We start from the raw sequence: 20,099 nt of genomic DNA, 5'->3' as shown, positions 1-20,099 counted from the left end.
TCGAAACATATTTCACTTATGAATCCTAGTTTATTAGTGTTACCTGTTTTAACAAACTTTGTTTTAGTGAAAAAATAGATGAAATAAAACTAAAAATCGGCTTACAACTTGAATAAAAGATTGTTACCACCAGCGTGTTGATTATTTGCAACCAAAAATAAAACTTGTATTGATATTCGCGATAGCATGTAGCCGAGGTGATATCCGTTGACAGCTCGATTGTACACGCTCGTCAAATTTAACTCTAAACTGAGTGAGATGTCACTCACTTTCGTTAAAAGTGAACTTACTCTGAACAGAGTTTTAATGATATTACCGCAGACAGACGTCCAAGCTGAGTTCCAAACTTGTGTAAAGTTTTTTGCAGTAGCAATCCGTAACCAGATAGCGCTACCAGTACCGCCAGCCTCGTACACGAGCGAAAAAAAATGAAAAAATGTATTGTAGCGATAAGGTCACCAGGCGGCGTAATTTTACAATTTACGTAATTTTAGTGATTTATATCGAAAATTTACACGGAAATTTTGATCAATGTTGTTCTTTCTTGGACGTCTGTCTGTGATATTACTCATTTATGGGTAGAGTCACCATGTGTCAGAAATTGAGTAGGAATTACCCTCTTCTTAGAAAACCGCTTTGAAATGAAACTGAGTAAAAGCTACTCAGTTTGCTCGTTTTGACTTTTGATCCCTTTGATGAATGAAACTGCCAGAGGATTGTTGCATACAATTATAACAAAATCACAAGTTTTTTTTTAAATCTTTGTATTTTGCATATACATATATGAAATAAAAAAACAAACCTTATTAAATCATTAGTGTATCTTCTGCCTTTGCAGCTTTATTAAAAACCGCAGCAATACGGTTCACTGTTACTAGGGATACCATCTGGTCGAAGTTAGAAATCAGGACACCTTTTCTCGGCACCAATTTGACTAAGCCATTCTATTCTTCAAAGTATGAGCAAATATAACACATAATATGTGATTTACCCTTTGAAATACAATATAACACTCTTTTTATTTACTTAAAATACACTCAGTTTTTATTTACGGAGATATGTACCTCGTGGAAAAACGCGTAATTCAAAAATCCTTCCATTTAAAAATCTGCGTGAAAAAACCGATAATTCGAAAATCCGTGTGGAAAAATACCTATTAAAAAAATGAGTGTATCTCCACTTTTATCAAGCCACTTCGAATTGTTACGCATTAGTAGATGCTTTAAAAATTCAACACACGTAAACTGTTTCAACTTAAACTTAACAAATGCCAGATACTTAATGGTAACAGTCAACGCGTTAACGGATCTTCTTATTACTATACTGAGTTTTAACCAATGGAAAAAAAAGCGATTGCAGTGAGCGTTGCGACATGGATCGAAAACACTTATTAAGCAATTTTCAAAAATTCTGCTTATTAGCTTACAACAAAATTAGATATCTTATGAAAATCGGAACAAATGCTATAATATAAAAAATAAATCAGGACGCCCAAATAGGACTCCAAAATCAGGACATGTCCCGCTAAATCAGGACGGATGGTATCCCTAACTGTTACCCGGGAACTGTGACTTGAGGTTTTAAATAGTACACATGCCAAAAAAATCAATAACCATTCTCATATCTGGAGGAACTCTAATACACAAATAAAAAATACTTTTTTCAAACAACAATACAACACGTTTTTCCAAACAACAACTTATATCTAGCGAAACGCTTTTAAATGTTTTCAATACCACTCAAAAAAAAGAGTAAAGCAGAAAATTATGACAATCTGAGTAACTGTTACTCAGTTTTGACGTTTTAATAGACAATGTAAAACTGAGTCAAAGTTGCTCAATTTAGAGTAAAATTAAAGGAGCGTGTATGGGATATCAGGTTATATGGATGGTGATATGGCCTCGATAGCACGAATCGCCTGATATCAGGTGATATGCGGTGTAGTGTGAACGGGGTACCTGCATAAACAAAAACCATAAACGGATTATAGTCCAGATGGTTTTACGATAACCCACATGGTTGTGACTATACCCCGAACTAGTTGTTAGGCACGTTTTATGGTTATTGATTATGCGGGTATGAAGCTTGACGAAAGTCTGATTTATTTGCTGCGTGATGCTTGACATGAATTGACAACGACATCAGCAACCCGAAAGAAACGGACCAAGATTCCAGTTCTACATTTCCGCTATTTAAATACTTTTTAACGTTTTTTTTTTCGCATCCCATATTAATAAAGTTAATGTAATTGTTCTTTTGTCTCCAAAATAAAATGCGAATATTTCAACAGAACAAGAAAAACGCAGTCGACTGATGAGTGTTTCTATTCGCCCCATTGCGGGGTGAATAGAAACATGCAACATTTCTTTCAATGAAAAAGTGAATTATGTTGTTTAAATAGTTTATTTGACACGGCACGATACATCTTAAGTCGGTGAATTATGTATTTAACAAAATATTATTTACAGCCATGATAGAGGAATGCTAGACCCATGTTTCAAAGCTTTTATATTCGTTCTAGACATGAAAGTATTTTTTGTACACTGCAAGACATAGCGGAAACTGTTTCTATTCACCCCGTTTTACGGTAGTCTTAGAATAAATGATTTGGTACACTATGGAAGTTGCTACACACCGAAAATTTTTAGATGAGTATAGCTCACTCGAGCCGAAGAGCATTAGACACGACCGCTCTATTTCCTCTTACCGACCCATACGCACAGAGACACGGTGTTTCGTGTTGGATATTTCTTATTTAAATATGAGAAAAAAAGGTAAAACGCAAAAAAAAATGTGTTGGGCGGGATGGGGTAGAATATGCATTTTTCGTTTTTTTATTTTATTTTTTTTAATAGTTTTAAGCCCCAAAAAAATTAAATAAGGATCGGTTTTAAAAAAATCAAAAAACCCGTTTGAGCGAATAAAAATTTTTGACGGAAAACCTCTATCTGCGCCTCTATTATTGTGCGGTGAGTACAATCTTAGATTATTGAAACATAGATATCGAACTCAACCAACAATACGGGCAACGAAAATGTGGCGCCCCTCCGAGTACGATGGCGGTTGGGTGAACTACATTTCATGCGCACACACAGAAAAATATTAAGGTAATTGCTATCTCTTTAGACTTGGTCAGATTTGTGCGGTGTTTTTAACAGACTAATCTATATAGTCTATATAATCATAATCATTTATTACAACAGGACTAACAAGCAAATGATGAAATTTTCTATGTATGAGATGACCATGATATGAATTAATTATTTTAATAATAGTACGACTAGTCGTTTATAGTCGTTTAAAGGTGTTCAACAATATGTTTTTAAGCATAACCAAAGATGACTAGTACAAAATACCTTACTTTTGCAGTATGCAGCGGACACGGGTTTGGCCGCGCGTGAACGAAAATCGAACTAATTTGTATACTGTTAATCTGGTGATGACGACAAGATGCAGAAAGGTGAAACATGTTTTTCAATATCATTGTAATTTTTCAATATAATTGCCTAGCAAAGGATGTGACAAGAGAAACCCAAAATCAAAGTCAAAGTGGAAGCCCTCACTGATTGGTCGATTTTGTTAAGTTAAGTTTTATTATTAGTCGGTATGGTTGGCCGTGCTGCAAAAACATTCGATATTTTTGGTTTACACTGTTTCTGCATAACAAGTGGATGAACGTGTTTTTCGTTCAACAACTTTTCGAAACATTTTCATACACCGGATCTGTGAAAATTAACTTTCGAAATATTAATCATGTTTTTTAAACTACTTTTGATAAACGATTGCAGATTTAATTCAAGAAAAGCAAGAGGAATAAGTTGAAATTATGACTAGTTCAAATAAATCCAAAAATATCTTCAAATCAATTCAAGATTCATTGAGTAACCATTATTAAGTAACTAATTATAATTGTAACCCAGAACATGAAATATCCTAGGTATTGAAATTTCCTGTATTAAATATTTTTGGCGACACTGGCAAGCGTCGTGCCGAAAAATTAAAATGTAGCAACATGTCAAAAGGGTCTATCTACTTTCATTGAATTTCTTGATTGACTTTTCATTTGTTTAATAGTTCAGCTAAAGTAACTATTCCAATCGTGGTTTTATTTAAAAAGCTAGATTAGATTCTCCGCTATCAAATGGTGTAAAGGACATATCATGAAACGTGTTTAATAAGCCGTGGCGGTTGAAAGAAACCGATCGATCGAAAAATCGATCAAAGCAGATAAACGAAAAGAAGAATAACTAGAAGCCACTTGTCACATTCTGTCCTAGGTGTCGTGAACCTTCGTCAGTCCCTTTATCGCCATCGCCTTTTTCCGCTATTACTGCTGATTGGTAGTAATCAACAGCGTCCGAGAGGGATTTTGTTCCATCCTGCGCCTTCCTCCAGTGTTCGGCTCCATCGCCGAAGTTTTGTTTGCTTGCTGCTTTCCGCTCATCCAGAGATGACTAGAACAAGATACCTGACTCTTGCAGAATTCATCGGACATGATTGTCGCTGCGCGTGAGCAAAAGTCGAACTAATTTACACACTGTTAATATGATGTATATTTAACGTCAAAATCAACTGACGACAACGCCAAGACATGACTGCTGAAAGGAGAAACATTTTTTTCAGTATCCATGTAGACGACTGTACCGTGCTGCCATCCGAAAAATGATATTTAATAATGTGTACGAATGTTTAGTTCTCAAACATGAAACTTTCAGAAAGAATCAAGAATTATCGGCGCATCATTCAGAACTTCCTGATAACCGCTATGAGCACGCTCTACAGCCAAGTTTTATACTCTTGCCGAGGTTAATAAAGCAAAAATCGGGTGCCCCGGTGAACCTGACCATATGCACAATAGAGATCCTCAGAGGGAGAGATAAGCGATGAAAAAAACCGCTGATTTGGCAACTAGGTTTCACATATCAGAGGTGCCAGATATCTTCTCAAAGCGCAATGTTCACTAACTTTTTATTCGGCTCGTATAACTGATGGTGACGGTGGAAGTCCTGGGGAATAATAAAGTGCATCACAAAAACCGTGAAGGTGTTAAATTTTATGTTTATGTTTAATTTTATATACTTTCATCATTATTCTGTAGACCATACAACGGGTTTGTGAACCACCAGGTAAAAATCACTGTGATGAAGCTAATTTGGAGCATTCTGAATTCATGTTTTAGCAATAAAACACGAAAAACGTGTAAAAATAAATATACACTTTATTGAACCTTATTGCAAAACCTTTCAATGTGTTACCTTTCTTGTTCGTTTGGCTCGAATTTTGACATGTTCGTTTGACTCACAACACTCTCTTCGCATATCTTTCCCTCTGAGTATTGCTAAAGCACAATGGTTCTGAAACCTGGCTTGCGACATATTAATCTTTAAGTTTTGGTAGAATTGGACCCAAAAATAAATATAACCCCTCAATATAAACCACCACTTAGACAGTCAATTTCACACTTTTCTTTCGTACTTTGAAGTGCAAAAAATATGGCAATAGCATTTGGTGCAAAAAATGACAATATCATTCTGCATGTTATCTTAAGCGTCGAGCTGACCAAACTGCTATACCTTTTTCATGTACAATCTTGATCAGCTCAACGACACTGTAAAAAATCGACACGTTACTGCCAAGTGGATTCCACTTACTTCTGTGCTAATAGATGAAACATTTCAGTTCACAGCACAAAATCAATTGTCTTACACACCAAATTTTTATTGCTGGAAACCAGAAAAATTTTGCTGATTTTTGGTGTGCTGTGTTTTCAGCAATCTGTTCAGCAAAATGAAATTTGCCGATTATTAAGTAATGCTCAATTGCATAAAAGTGACAGATCGTTTGCTGCATGTTCAGTAAAACAAAATACAACTTGCTGGTTGTCAGCTATGACAATTTGCTGTACATTCAGCAAAGCATAAATCAATTTACTGGTTAACCAGTTAGTTCAAGGGAACCATGTTTTCCTCAGCCACCAGCTTCCATCCGCCCATCGGATCATAGCCAAATTACTGTTGAACTAGAGATGTATGATTATCATTTCAACCTTTAAGTTCATCTAGCCCAACAGTGACTTAACAATGGTCCCATATCCGCTATCAGGAGCTTAGCGATGATCCCGTACCAGCTGCATAGCGATTTGGCGCGTTTTACTAATGACAGCTTGACGTAAAATATTTTGACATATCAATTCTTTCGCTGGATTCCAGCAAACATTCATTTACTGTTTTCTGTTCAGCAAATAGATTTGCTGTATTTTCGCGAATCACTGAATCGATTACTGGTTTTCAGTAAATTTATCAATGAAATACTGGTTTACAGCAAAAATAAAATTACTGAACGAAATTCAGTAAATTGTAGAACTGAATTACAGTAAACTTTTGAAAAAAATGCTGTGATTCAGTAAACAAGTGATTTGCTGATACACTTTCAGCAATGTACTTTGCTGAACCATAAAGAGAAATTTTGGTGTGTACACTTCGGTTTGCCATGTCATGCATACAAAAATCAATCATTTTACACTCAGATGTCAAAGCTTACTTACGTCAAATGCCAAAACACGTTAAAATACCATGGGTTCTAATAAAAATCGATAAGGGTCGACAAAATAGAATGATTAGGTTCGTTTATTGACATCCATATGTGAAGAGCATTAGGGATTAGCGGGCGATTTATTTTCAGTGGATGACGGACTATGCATGATAAATCGGTTTTGCTCATAGCTTAGATGATTGAAACCTAGATATCCAACTTAAACAACAATACGAGCAACAAAAAAGTGGCGCCCCTCCTAAATTAATGGTGGTTGGGTGAACTACATTTCATGAGCACACCAAGAAAAATATCATGGTATTATGCATTAAGTTGAAAATTGGAGTTGTCGACTAGCGACATTCGATTTTACTCTCATACCGTACATTATACTTGTTCCATTCCAATCAATCGCAACAATCACTAACTGTGGTTGAGAGAAAAATTATTTCATTCCAATTGTAACCGTCAAACTAGAATAAAGTAACCCAATAAACTCTCAAGTTTTCACTACGAGTATTTTTGGAATACACTACATTTGGCGACGAGGATTGTTCTGGAAGATTCAAAAGCTCCAGAAATAAACCGAAGTAAAATGGCAACAGCGACAAATCAAGAACTTCAAGCAGCAATCTTGCAGATGACTCAGCTTCTACAGCGATTGGCCATTCCGCAGACAATCAACCCAGAGCAAGTGTTGGAGGCATTGTCGACCAACATCAGCGAGTTCTGCTTTGATCCGGAGAACGGCACCACATTTGAAAAGTGGTTCGCTCGGTATACGGATCTTTTTGAAAGCGACGCACATAGTCTGGATGATGCAGCCAAGGTTCGACTCCTGCTCCGGAAGTTGGACACGTCTTCTCACAGTCGGTACGTAAATTACATCCTTCCGAAGCTGCCGAAGGAAGTCACGTTCGCCGAAACTGTCAAAACGTTGGTCAAAATTTTCGCCAGGCAAACCTCCGTTTTCCGCAAGCGCTATCAATGCCTACAACTCGTGAAATCGGAGGCGAATGACATCATCACCTACGGTGGCAAGGTCAACAGGGCGTGTGAAGAATTCGAATTCAAATATTTGAAAATCGAGCAATTCAAGTGCTTGATGTTTGTTTGCGGTCTTAAGGCAATACGCTACGCGGACATCAGAGCGAGACTTTTTTCCCGCATCAAAGGTGAGACAGCAGAATCACCAGTGACCATTCAAACTCTGATCGACGAGTTTCAGCGGCTCGCCAATCTCAAGTCGGACACCACAATGATCGAGCAACCCTCTAGCTAAAAGCATTCGGTCCACAGCATCTCAGAGAAAAAACCCGGTAATAAACAACGTCCACCGGAAACGGAAAGTAAGTCCATCCCTCGTACTCCCTGTTGGCAGTGTGGACAAATGCACTATGTTCGCGACTGTCCATTTTCTGATCACCTTTGCAAAGTATGCAACCGCACTGGTCATAAGGAAAACTACTGCGGCTGTGCAAAAAAATGTTTAAACAACCCTCCCACTCAATCCCGAGCGAAGAAGCAATTAAAAAAAAAGCCAGTTTCAGACCCGACACCAAAGGAATTTTCGTGAACCATATCGCTAACAGCTCCAGAAAACGAAAATATGTGACAATCACCATCAACAATGTCGCTGTCTTGCTACAACTGGACTCTGCAAGCGATATCACAGTCATTTCCGAATCAATGTGGCAACAATTGGGACGGCCGAAGCTGACACCATCATCGATTGAAGCATCCAACGTATCCGGTGGACTCCTCGCCCTCATCGGCGAATTTCATTGCGAAGTTACCCTCAACGGCATGGTCAAGCGAGGCCATTGTTTCGTGACGTCATCACCGGACCTCAACGTGCTCGGAATTGATTGGATCGATATGTTCAACTTATGGTCAGTTCCATTCGATACTCTTTGCAGTAAAGTCGCAACAGTTCCTGGGTCGTGTTTTAAGGAAATCATATCGCAACTTCAAGCTAACCATCCGGCGGTCTTCGATAATTCACTGGGACACTGCACAAAGACAATGGTTAAGCTTTTTCTCAAGCCTAACGCCAAACCCGTTTTTTGTTCGAAGCGCCCAGTTCCGTTCAACACCATTTCGCTGATCGATGAAGAATTGACACGTCTTCAGTCGCTGGGAATCATCCCACCGATCGATTTTTCCGAGTGGCTATTCCGATAGTCGCAGTGCGCAAGCCGAACGGTAAAGTTCACATTTGTGCGGACTATTCCACTGGCCTCAACGATGCACTGGAAGCCAATCACTATCCTCTTCCAACTCCAGAAGAAATTTTCGCGCAGCTCAACGGAAGTGCCGTCTTCAGCATTATAGACCTCTCCGATGCATATCTTCAGCTGGAAGTAGATGATGAAGCAAATAAGCTTCTCACCATAAATACGCACCGGGGTCTCTTCAATTTCAAGGGGTAAAATCAGCGCCTGGGGCTTTCCAACGGCTTGTTGACACTATGATTGCTGACATTCCCGGGGTACGTTCGTTTCTCGACGATACTATCATCTTTGGACCAACCTGGGAGGTACACAAGGCCTAATTAGACATGCTTCTTCGACGTTTGGAGGAGTATGGGTTTCACGTCAAACTGGAGAAATGCCATTTTTTTTCGAACCACCGAAATCAAGTACTTGGGGCATATTATCGACAGCAAAAGCATCCGTCCTGATCCAGAAAAGCTCCAAGTCATCGCTTCTATCCCGGCACCAACCAACGTTTCCGAGCTCCGTTCCTTCCTGGGAGCCGGTTTTAGAGGAAGCATAACAAACATTTCTACAAGTCTACCGAACAACACCACCAGTTGACCTTGGTAACAAGTCTCTTGCAGAAATAATGTTCGGACGTCCAATCCGGACTGTTTCATCGATGTTGCTACCACCTGATCAAACCATTTCAACAGCACAAGCGAAAGCAGCACAACAGTTCGTTCCCGGTAACTTAGTGTATGTTCAAGTCCATCAAGGCAACTCTTGGCATTGGGAAGCCGCCACAATCATTGAACGAATCGGAAGAGTTAATTACAACGTATTTCTGCAAGATCGACAATGACTAATACGTTCGCACATTGATCAATTGAAACCACGTTCCGTGGAGGTGGTTCCAAATGCAACTACAAGTTATGATCCATTGTCCATATTCGTCGATGGATTTGGATTAGACATAACAGCTGTTCAAGCTGTGGAACCAAATTTAGCACCTGAAGAGGAAATGGAAACTGATGGGGCACATTACTTCTCAGATGACAGCAATGAAGAAGATGATCCACCGCAGCCAGATCCAGTTTCAATTCCGGTTTCAACGCCTGTAATACCCAAGCGAAACATTCAGTTGCCAGCAAGGTTCCGGCCGTACTGGATGGCTTAAGGGGGGAGATGTTCCATTCCAATCAATCGCAGCATTCACTAACTGTGGTTGAGAGAAAAATAATTTATTCCAATTGTAACCGTCAAACTAGAATAAAGCAACTCAATAAACTCTCAAGTTTTCACTACGAGTAATTTTGGAATACACTACAATACTTAACGTCGGAAGTAGTGCGCTGTATGGCGCATCTGATTTTATATACAGCGCATTACTTCCGACGTTAAGTATAATCACAGACAGACGTCCAAGCAAGAACAAAATGGATCGAAAATTCCGTGTAAATTTTCAAAGAGAATTGCGTTATAAATCACTTGTATACTAGCGCCTCCTGGTGACCTAATCGCTACAATACATTTTTTTTCGCTGGTGTATGAGGCTGGCGTCACTGGTAGCGCTATCTGGTTACGAATTGCTACTACAAAAATCTTTACACAAGTTTGGAACTCAGCTTGGACGTCTGTCTGCGGTATAATGTACTGTATTTGTACATAGTTATACCACAGACTAACAGACATAACACGTCGAACAAATTTTCAATAAAATCATCGTTTGGATGATACCAGTACTTTACGTTAGTAACACTAACACCATCTGCTGTCGTGTTCGCGCTGCGTCATGTATTTCGACATCAACGCCAGCGTAACTGCATGTTTCAAATGGGGAACTACAAAATATGTATGAGATTGCATGACAGCGCCCCAGACGACGTTTTCGCGCGACGACTGTTATTTGATTGAAAGTTAAAATGAACGTTTTTTGTGGCGATGGAGCTAGGTTCCAGTGTTACGTCTGTTAGTCTGTGGTTATACCATAATTCAACTATGTTTTTCTTTGTAAATATGTCAATTTTACATTCAATATCATTGTCCAGAACAACAAAAAACATCGTTTTCGCCATATTTACCATGAAAAAGGGGGGTCGTTATGTATCTTAACAGCATTTTCAGGCAAATTTCTCATACATTTATAAGTCACTAACAATGTTTTTCATGGTAAAATTATTGTCGGTGGTAGATTCAACAACAAAAAACCTTGTTAAAACATGGTAATGACAACAATCGTTTCCAAGCTTACAGTAAAAACACAGACAAACAGACGTACCCCTACATACAAAGTTCTAAGAAAATTGTGGTTCAGACAAAATTTCAGCGTTTCTGCTGGTTTTGGAAGCACGGTGCTCGAATACTATCAACTGAGTTCAAAGAAAAAGGTACATCAGCGCCACCACCGCTGCGGCGGGAATATTCCGCATAACTGAAACTAATTTGAATTGACCGTTATTTTGATCTACGAAAATAAATCTCGTGGTACGCCTGTTTGTCTGTGGTAAAAATACCGTATTTTTTATGGTTACAATAAATAACATTGTCCGTTTACTGTTCTCACCGCAAAACACATCGTAAATTTTTTTTCGAGTGGTCGTGCTAATAATTTTGCCTTAGTCAAGTTTTACATTTCAGTTGCAAATTATTGTTTCTGGTTTTTATACATATATACGCTTTCTAGTCGTGACCAAATCAGACGCTGTAATTAGACGAGTAGATCTATGTTTGTTCCGGGTAAATTCCCTTCTGATGGTACCTCCAGTCAGGTTAGGTAACTTTCCATGAAGTGTTCTTCAGCTAGCCGTTTGCCTTATTAAAAGCCGTTTGTCCTAGGATAGAAATATATTTCTATGTACTATTTTTGAATTGCTCTTAAAAATTACATTCAGCACTCAGTGTCGTCAACTAGGTGGAGTTTCATGTACCAGGTGGTCCATTTCATCTAGGCGTAGCTAGTAAGGGTCTCCTACGAAAGGCAGAAAATCGAAAGGCAGAATCACGAAAAGCAGAATTACGAAAGGCAGAATATTTCATAAGGCAGAATAACGAATGGCAGAATCACAAAGAGCACGAATGGCAGAATCAAAAATTGGTCTTTTTTCTTTTTAACAACACACACTCGCGGCCTTTGGCCGCTCTATTGTCCAAATGTATGCTGTCCTTACTCGCTACCGCTCGTTCGGACTTAACTAAGGGAAAGAAAACCTGTTTGAATAATCCTAGAAAACCAGTAGATCACTTGTTTGTATGCGAGAGGCCGCCGCTTCCGACGGCGGGTCGGCGGCCGGCTCGGACCGCGGAAACCATGGCGGCTTTGTGCCGCCTCGGTTCCTTGCCCTCGATTATGCGTCTTCGCCGCATGAATTGTTTTATGTTAATTATAATCAACAAGCCGTTGAGACTAGTGTAAGTTATACCTACCATCGAAAAATTACTCCCCGCGATGCCGTGAAACTCTTCAGGATCTGAGCCAAACCAGTTTGCGCGTCTCGGATCTAATAATTAGGCTTTATCTGCACCTCTTATAAAAACTGGTCATCGCTGTGTGACCAGTTATTATGTCTGGTTACCAAATAATATTAAATAATAAATGTAGAGTAGCAGCTTTGATACCGTGACCAGCATTCGCACCAATTTACCATCACGCACTTGGCTATCGTAAGTCAGGTTCTGCTACCAGTGATTCTGCCTTTCGTGCCCTTCGAAATTCTGCCTTTTGAAATATTCTGCCTTGTGTGTACGGTCATAGAATTCTGCTTTTCATGATTCTGCCTTTCGTGCTTCTGCCTTTCGTGATTCTGCCTTCTGTGGCGAACCCGCTAGTCATTAAGTAAGGCCTCCTAATTCTCCTAAACTAGATACATGCAAAAAAAAAAAAGTAAAATACTATTTCGGTGCGATTCCAAGGTTTCTGGAATGCGAAGGTGCCCCTGAAATTAATCGATTAGTCCATCACTTTTGTCTCCGACTTTCACGGACGCGCCCGATTCGTTTTTTTCCTCATAATTCGACCTTAAACTGAGCTACTAGCGATTCGGTAACTGCAGATCTGTAAAAATGATTGGATTATATATTGGAAATACTGTTTCAGTGCGAATATGACCATATAGAAAACTCGGTTGAAAAACACCGGACAAATCTAGTCAAACTAACGCTCTTGAAAAGTAGAAAGTTCCGTGCTATTTTTCTGTGTGAACAAATCTGGCCAAAATAAATAAAATAAACCCCAAAATGGTAGAAAGTATCATGATATTTTTCCGTGTGGACATGTTTTAGTTCACCCAACGGCCTACAGAGGGCGAACATCATAGTGTTGCCTTAAGATTATATGCAATGAAGCCCAACTTGGATATCTATGTTTCTTTAGTCTATGCTTCTAGTTATTCTTCTATTTGTTCAAAATAGCCCTCATAAAACATCTTAATTTTTCGGCACGACGCTTGCCAGTGTCGCCAAAAATATTTCATAAAGGAAATTTCAATACCTAGGATTTTTCAAGTTCTTGGTCACTATTATAATTAGTTACTTGGTAATGGTTACTCAATGAATCTTGAATTGATTTAAAGATATATTTTGGATTTATTTGAACTAGTCTTATTCCAACTTATTCCTCTTGCTTTTCTGGAACTAAATCAGCAATCGTTCATCACAAGTAGTTTAAAAAAAACATGATAAATATTTCGAATGTTAATTTTCACAGATCCGGCGTATGAAAATGTTTCGAAAAGTTGTTGAACGAAACACAGTTCATCCACTTGGTATGCAGAAACAGTGTAAACCAAAAAAGTTTTTGCAGCACGGCCAACGATACCGACTAATAATAAAACTCAACAGTGCGCTGAATAAAATCGACCAATCAGAGAGGGCTTTCACTTTGACAGAACCTTGAGTGATTTTTGGTTTCTCTTGTCACATCCTGTCCAGGGATGCCACATGTACAGATTATTCTGTATTTTACAGATTTTTGGCCGCAGTAACGGTACAGAATCTGTGTATACAGATATACAGATTTTCGTCGAAAAGTACAGATTTACAGATTTTTCGAAATTGACATTAATTTTTAAGGATAATCCAAATTTTATTCAATCAAATTTTAAGCAAATTGAACAAATTTTCAACTCCTCACACGTTTTAAGCTAAAAACAAGTTTTTATGTACCATAAAAACTTGAAAAATACAAAGTTCTTTATGTTTAAACAATACAGATTTTTTTTACAGATATTTTTGTTCCAGATACAGATGCTCAGATTTTTTCAAAGGAAAACACAGATTCAAATGTGGCAACCCTGATCCTGTCCTAGGTTTCAACTACAGGCGCTGTTATGAACAGATACGCAAAGAGTGAGGTCGAAAACTCCAAACTCCAGGTCGAACCGTCAAATCGAGGCTCCAAGTGTGCAAAGTAAACAAACTCATGCGTGTTACTTTTCGTACAAAATGTGTGTTGCGATCAGTTTAAATTCTGTGAATCACGTGCAATTATGGTTTCAACGAAAAATGTGTTCGTCATGCTCATGTTATGAGTGATGCATTGGAAATTATTATAATTGTATGAACAAGCACTGAAACTCAGTAATATATTCTTACAAAGTTTCGAAATTTCATTACACTTTCTAGTGCGTATGAAAAGTCATGCGAAAATAAATGTGGTTGCCAGAATTGTTTAAAATAAAATATTAGCAAAGTGTTGCCATATTTACTGCTTTTCTCTTTGCGTATCTTTTTATAACACAGTCTCTAGTTTCAACTAGCAATACTCAGAGGGAGAGATATGCGAAGAGAATGTTGTGAGCCAAACGAACATGTCACACGTTTTCCATGTTTTATTGCTAAATAATGAATTTAGAATGCTCCGAAATTGGTTAATCACAGAGATTTTTGTCCGGTGGTTCACAAACTTTTTGTATGATCAACAAAATAATGATCAATTATGCTGAAAGTATATAAAATTAAACATGACCATAAAATTTAACATCTTCGCGGTTTTCGTGATGCACTTTATTATTCACCATGATTCCCACCGTCACTATCAGCCTATAAAGCCTGTAGTCGCTCTTTGTCTAATGGTCAAATATTTGGCCTTCTGACATAATGGTCAAATTTATTTGACATCATGGTTGTTGTTTGCCCGTGTTTGCCCCATATTAAAATTGGAGAGTGACAAACGATTATCTTTGACCAAATTTTTATCTGTCAAATGTGCCAAGTATTTGACGCTTGGCCAAAGAGTGCAATTCGCGACTACGAAGTTGAAAGAGATTTTAAAGGCTTTTCGCACCTAGGCGAATTCTCATATGCATTTGTCAAAATGTGTGTGATGACAAAAGCAAAAATATTTCCCTCCTTCTTTTTCTCATGCAAAAAGGGGTTTGTAAGTTATCACCCACATCCCCGCACACTCCTGAAAAGATCCATCTAGTCATCGTCATCGAACAACGACTTCCACTTTTGCTTAAGCCAGCTCATCAGAAGTGCCATCCGGTCAACCAGCCACGGTGACATCGACATCGACAAAATCCACCAAGTAGAACACCACATCATCACCTATGGTGCACCGATTAACGGCTGCACCATCAGCAAGAGCAACATCGATCGATCGATCGAACCAACAGCATATCATCGCATCAGCATTTTGGGTGCCCCAGCATTCATCCAGACATAAGCAGTTTATTAACCGGACGCCACGTTAGGGACTAAGCATAGGGCCAATTATTGAATACAAAAATCAGTCTTATTCGTACAATCAAACAGTGTGGTTTAATTTTCTTTTTAAAAACACGTTCGAAGACCATCATACGTTAACTGGCGCAGTCGGTAGGATCTAGATGGATCTTTTCAGGAGTGTGCGGGGATGTGGGTGATAACTTGTATATTATTTTTTCTTATGATAAGAGATGTCAAAAAAACATATTCCACTGACTTTTTTTTAGTTTAAACAGTAGAACTATTGAAAAAATTCGATTTCGAATTTTAACAACTGTAAGTGATTTTAAGACAAACCCTGCCGTTAATAAATCACGATACAAGGGGGGACCAGGTCATTTTACAAATGTCTTCACACTCCATAAAAATGTCTTCACACATAAGAAATCTGTAAACATGGTTTCCATTAAAAGTTAGCGAAAATCCCAGTAAAAACATTAAATCGGGTGCGGGTAACTTGTACATTTCAGATTTTTGGGTCCCGTTTTGCACATCGTTGCTCATAGGGAGATATTTTAAAAATGAAACCATGGAGACGTATGGTGGTCAGTTGTAAAATATTCAATTTCGTATATTTAAACAACATGATTGGCTGGGAAATATACATGAAGTTTTTTCCAGTAGTTTCAAGTATTTTTATATAAACTTGTAAACCACTTTCATTACTGCAAGATGCATGAAGAGAGAATGAATTGAATTGATGAGAAAAAAATATATCGTCTTTTATATTTTCAATGACGTTGAAATAAACTACCATACGATCTCATAATTTTCCTTAAAAGACCTCTAACTTGTCGCAGAAAGATCTTGAATTGGTCAAATGGCTTAAAAGCTAAGTAGATTTCAAAATAAAATAAATTGAATTATGACTATTCTTACACCACCCTAATTCAAAAAGGAGTACCCTAACAACCAAACAAGAAAATGCGATTTTAAAATTTTTCGATGATGAACAAGTGTGGGAGCCACCCCAATATTCATCTTAGCACCTATATTCTTCCCGTCGCTTATATTTCGCTCTTCTCAACGCTCTTAACTTCCGACTACTCGACTTAATCAAGAGGTAAAATAAAACTACTTTTCTTTAAAAAAAAGTAAAATTTTACAGTAAATTGAACAAATAAGAGCAATGAGATGAATAAAGGTGTTGAAATGAATATAAGACCGTTTCTCCTTTCAAAATTTTAAGCAAGATTGAATCAAAAACAAAAATCTGATCATGAGAAAGGTCTAACGGCACTTTAGGTGCATAAATTGCTATTTTCAACATTTTCTGACATCAGAAATGAGTTCACCACTGTAATACTATGCAATTTCCAATCATATAAAAGTCTTTAGATTTTTTCCGACTTTTGTATAGAGACCTGCCACTGTGCGGTGTTAACTGCTTATTTAGCTTATTTCTACCTGTCTTACTAACTACCGTTTATAATATACGGCTAGCCCACAACAGCTGTTCGGGTCGCTGCACTCCTCAGAATACAATCGGAATTCAAAACAAGAGTGTTTGTTTTGGTTGGCCGTTCAGAATGGATTGATGAATGCGGACAAGGGAGCATGAAAATGATGTAATTTCAATTAAGACTAAAGCTAATTATTACCACAAAAGATCAAATAATGGTCGCAGTGGTCCAAATCTTACAAAAAAAAAAGCTAATTATAATTTCCTTATCAGGTGCGCACAGCACTTAACTTGATAGTTACAAATGGTAACAAAACAGAAAAACATCGACTACGAAATCAGTAAACAAATTAGTTAGGTATGTTAAACAATGATCCCTCGTCCCATCTTTCAGTTATCCTTGCAAGCTAGACATTTCATTCAGGCACTTTAGAACGTCCATGTTGAGATTGCTCACACAGCAAATCTGCCTCGACCAAGTTGGCAGAACGCGCCCGTACTCCTCTCTGAACCAAAGGCCAGGGAGGAGATAACCAAGAACAGTCATAATAGAATCAAAAAATAATAATCATAATAATAATTATAATAAAGATGACCAACAGTCTTCAACTTCTGCTCCCAGCTGCCACATGGGAGTACGCGCCCTATAGGATAGCCAACAATCTCAGGGAATAAGGGCCTGGGGGAGTAAAACATTTACCATGCCGTGGTACAGCCATAGTAAAGGCGTGAAGCAAATCCACCTTGCCGTGATTAAATGTACAGCTCTGTCTAGAACTGTACATACTCTTTGCACACCTTTTCCTATATTGATCTGCGAACAGCTGAACTAGCCGATTCTGAAAGATGACACGCTGCTTTGGGTTCTCGTTTGAAAACATATAGGTATAGCGAACCTTGAATCAAGCATTCTCTGTGGTGTAGCCACAAAATAATTGGAATAATTGAACCTTTTTTTTTGTCTTTAATAGAACTATACTAACATTCTAAAAACACATAACATCAAACTATCAGTTAGAAATTTTTATCAATACAAGCTCTTTTACTTTCTCGTATTCAAAATAACGCGGAAAATTCAGAGACACTTGAGAGAGCTTCCACCGTGTAATACCAAATCTTTTATTTCTTTTATAAAAAACTCTCAAAAAATGTTCGTAACTAGGCGCCACTGAATCCATGTCTTCTAGAGTAAACACATAGCGTTTCTCCAAAGCTATGTAAACGCTTTTAAGTTTTGGCAATTCAAGTAACAAACTTTCCAATGTAAGGACAAATGCTTCCGTAATAGTGTCATCGTATATGACTGAAAAAGTAAATCAGATTAGCAAATAAAAAGATGTTAATATAAACTTCAGCGTTATTAAGTACCATCAGCAGTTATTACGTATTCTACATCTTGCAGCTGGTTTTTTAAATCATCAGAATAATCTTCATATTTAGTTGTAAAATCTAATTCTGTAACAGACACTTTGCATTCTGGATCTGATAAATAAGCATTCCGTGCAATGTTTGCTTGAATAAGATCTAATAGGCCTCCAACATTTATATCTAATCGAACACTGAAATTAACATCTGAAGGTTTTTATATATATAACTTGCCTACCGGTACAAATAACTTCACGAGCAAAAAAACTTGATACTATGCTAGTTAATCCAACGCCAGATCCCAACTCCAGAATTTTTCTATTTTTAAATTTTTTCTCGTTATGCAGAATGTAATCCGCAAGAAGCAGCGCCCCGCGCCAAATTTGTAGTCCAACTAGACTGAGATTCGTTGACTTTTGATGCTCTACCGCACAACATATTTAGAGATTAAAAGCATGATTTTATAAAAAAAAAAGAAATAATTACCTATTTCAATCACGCCTTGTTGTTTTCTTGCTAAAAGTAAATCACCATCTTTATCGATCATGAAACAATTCTTACTTGGCATTTCAAGGTTTTCGTCCTCTCGATCACCACTTTTCACGCTTTTCGAGTTTTTTTGCGAACACAAATATTTGCTTTGCTTATAAAGATCATCGTTGCACACCATACTTGAATCTTTTTTTAAAACATCCTTTTTACCATTCTTTTCATGATCATCTAACTGTTTGTCTCTACATGGATACGTGAACATAAATTTAGAAATGCTATCTGAAAAATAGCGGAATTAATTAAAACTATTAGCAATATTGCAAAATATCCAAACAATTGAGCTTACTTCCATTGGCCGTATCCGTTGTTGTGAAATTTGTCTCGGAATAAAGTTCCGAGGTAACTTCAAATGTTGCCATCCGTAAAGTTATTAGTTTGATTTCTAATGAAGGGATAACATTTGTACACTCACAGTAGCTTTCTTCAGTACCTAACGTATTCGTAACCGGAAAACCAAGACCATTCAACAATCTTCTGGCACGCCGCTAGAGTTGTATGAACGGTATGAACAGTATCAATTAGTGCGCTAGGCACTGTACCCCGAGCGTCCGTCTGAGTGGGAAACAAAAGAGCAAAACTTTGTTTATAAATAATCCATACGCTCTAGTCGTAGCAGAGCAGCACCTGTTGGTCTCTCGTAGGTTATCGCTCGATACACCACGTAGCTTGTAATAATGCATCACACATTCTCGCAACAAACATTATAAATCTCAGATTATAAATAGAGATAACTTGATTAGGTTGTTTAGCTAGGTTTAGCTATGCCAGTTTTTATACATATATCAATTTAAAAAGGGCATCATTTACATCGGTGTTCTTCGGTTTTTGGATCACTACACTGAGAGAAAAGCACTTAAGAATTTCATAAGTTATAACTTATGAACATGCATAATTTTGACTTCATTAGACACTTATGCATTGCATATCAAGCTTATAAATTTCATAAGCATACATAAGAATTTTCATATAAACGTTATGTGCATCCCATACGCGTAACTTATGATTTTCATAAACGGCAAAATTGTGAAAATTCCATAGTCATATCTTATAAAATCTGCAAAATGGCAGACCAGAATTGTTGATTTGTGCACACATCCCTGTCACGAACGTCATCCCCATACATTTCGCTTGAAGCCGTTTTTCTCTGGCTCTATTATACGTCAAAAGGCTGTCAGTGCTTGCGAAACAGCCGATTAAGCTCCGTCCATGCAAGATCAACTGTTGCTGCAAGTGGTGTGAAGTAATGCAAAAAGCGAAAAACGATTGTTTTGTTTTGAACGTTATATGGATTTTGTGCAGGACATAAATGGTCACGTTCAAACATGTTTCAACACGTTCCGGAT

General features: G+C 37.8%; 2 protein-coding genes across 2 annotated transcripts in view; one reads left to right on the top strand and one right to left on the bottom strand.

Moving 5' to 3' along the window:
• Window positions 1-20,099, top strand: part of LOC129721402 (protein FAM200B-like) — a 53,856-nt gene that overhangs the window by 7,640 nt on the left and 26,117 nt on the right. The gene's annotated exons all lie outside the window — the stretch shown is intronic.
• LOC129721403 (methyltransferase-like protein 22) lies at window positions 17,472-19,600 on the bottom strand. Its single transcript, XM_055673919.1, has 6 exons — window positions 19,381-19,600; window positions 19,043-19,308; window positions 18,691-18,975; window positions 18,443-18,628; window positions 18,208-18,387; window positions 17,472-18,142 (listed from the first exon to the last, which is right to left on the bottom strand). The coding sequence occupies exons 2-6, from the start codon at window positions 19,113-19,115 to the stop codon at window positions 17,850-17,852; spliced, it is 1,017 nt and encodes a 338-aa protein (XP_055529894.1). The 5' UTR covers window positions 19,116-19,308; window positions 19,381-19,600; the 3' UTR covers window positions 17,472-17,849.

Source organism: Wyeomyia smithii, chromosome 2, assembly GCF_029784165.1.
Source record: "Wyeomyia smithii strain HCP4-BCI-WySm-NY-G18 chromosome 2, ASM2978416v1, whole genome shotgun sequence".
NCBI classification, from domain to species: Eukaryota; Metazoa; Arthropoda; class Insecta; order Diptera; family Culicidae; genus Wyeomyia; species Wyeomyia smithii.
This window is presented reverse-complemented; position numbering and strand designations above follow the sequence as displayed.

Bases quoted from the DNA above. Each gene is read 5' to 3' on its own strand.
- LOC129721403 (XM_055673919.1), bottom strand. From the start codon at position 19,115: ATGGCAACATTTGAAGTTACCTCGGAACTTTATTCCGAGACAAATTTC. The intron at 18,388-18,442 runs GTAGGCAAGTTA...GTGTTCGATTAG, and splicing joins TCGTGAAGTTATTTGTACCG to ATATAAATGTTGGAGGCCTA. The intron at 18,143-18,207 runs GTACTTAATAAC...TTACTTTTTCAG, and splicing joins ATACGTAATAACTGCTGATG to TCATATACGATGACACTATT.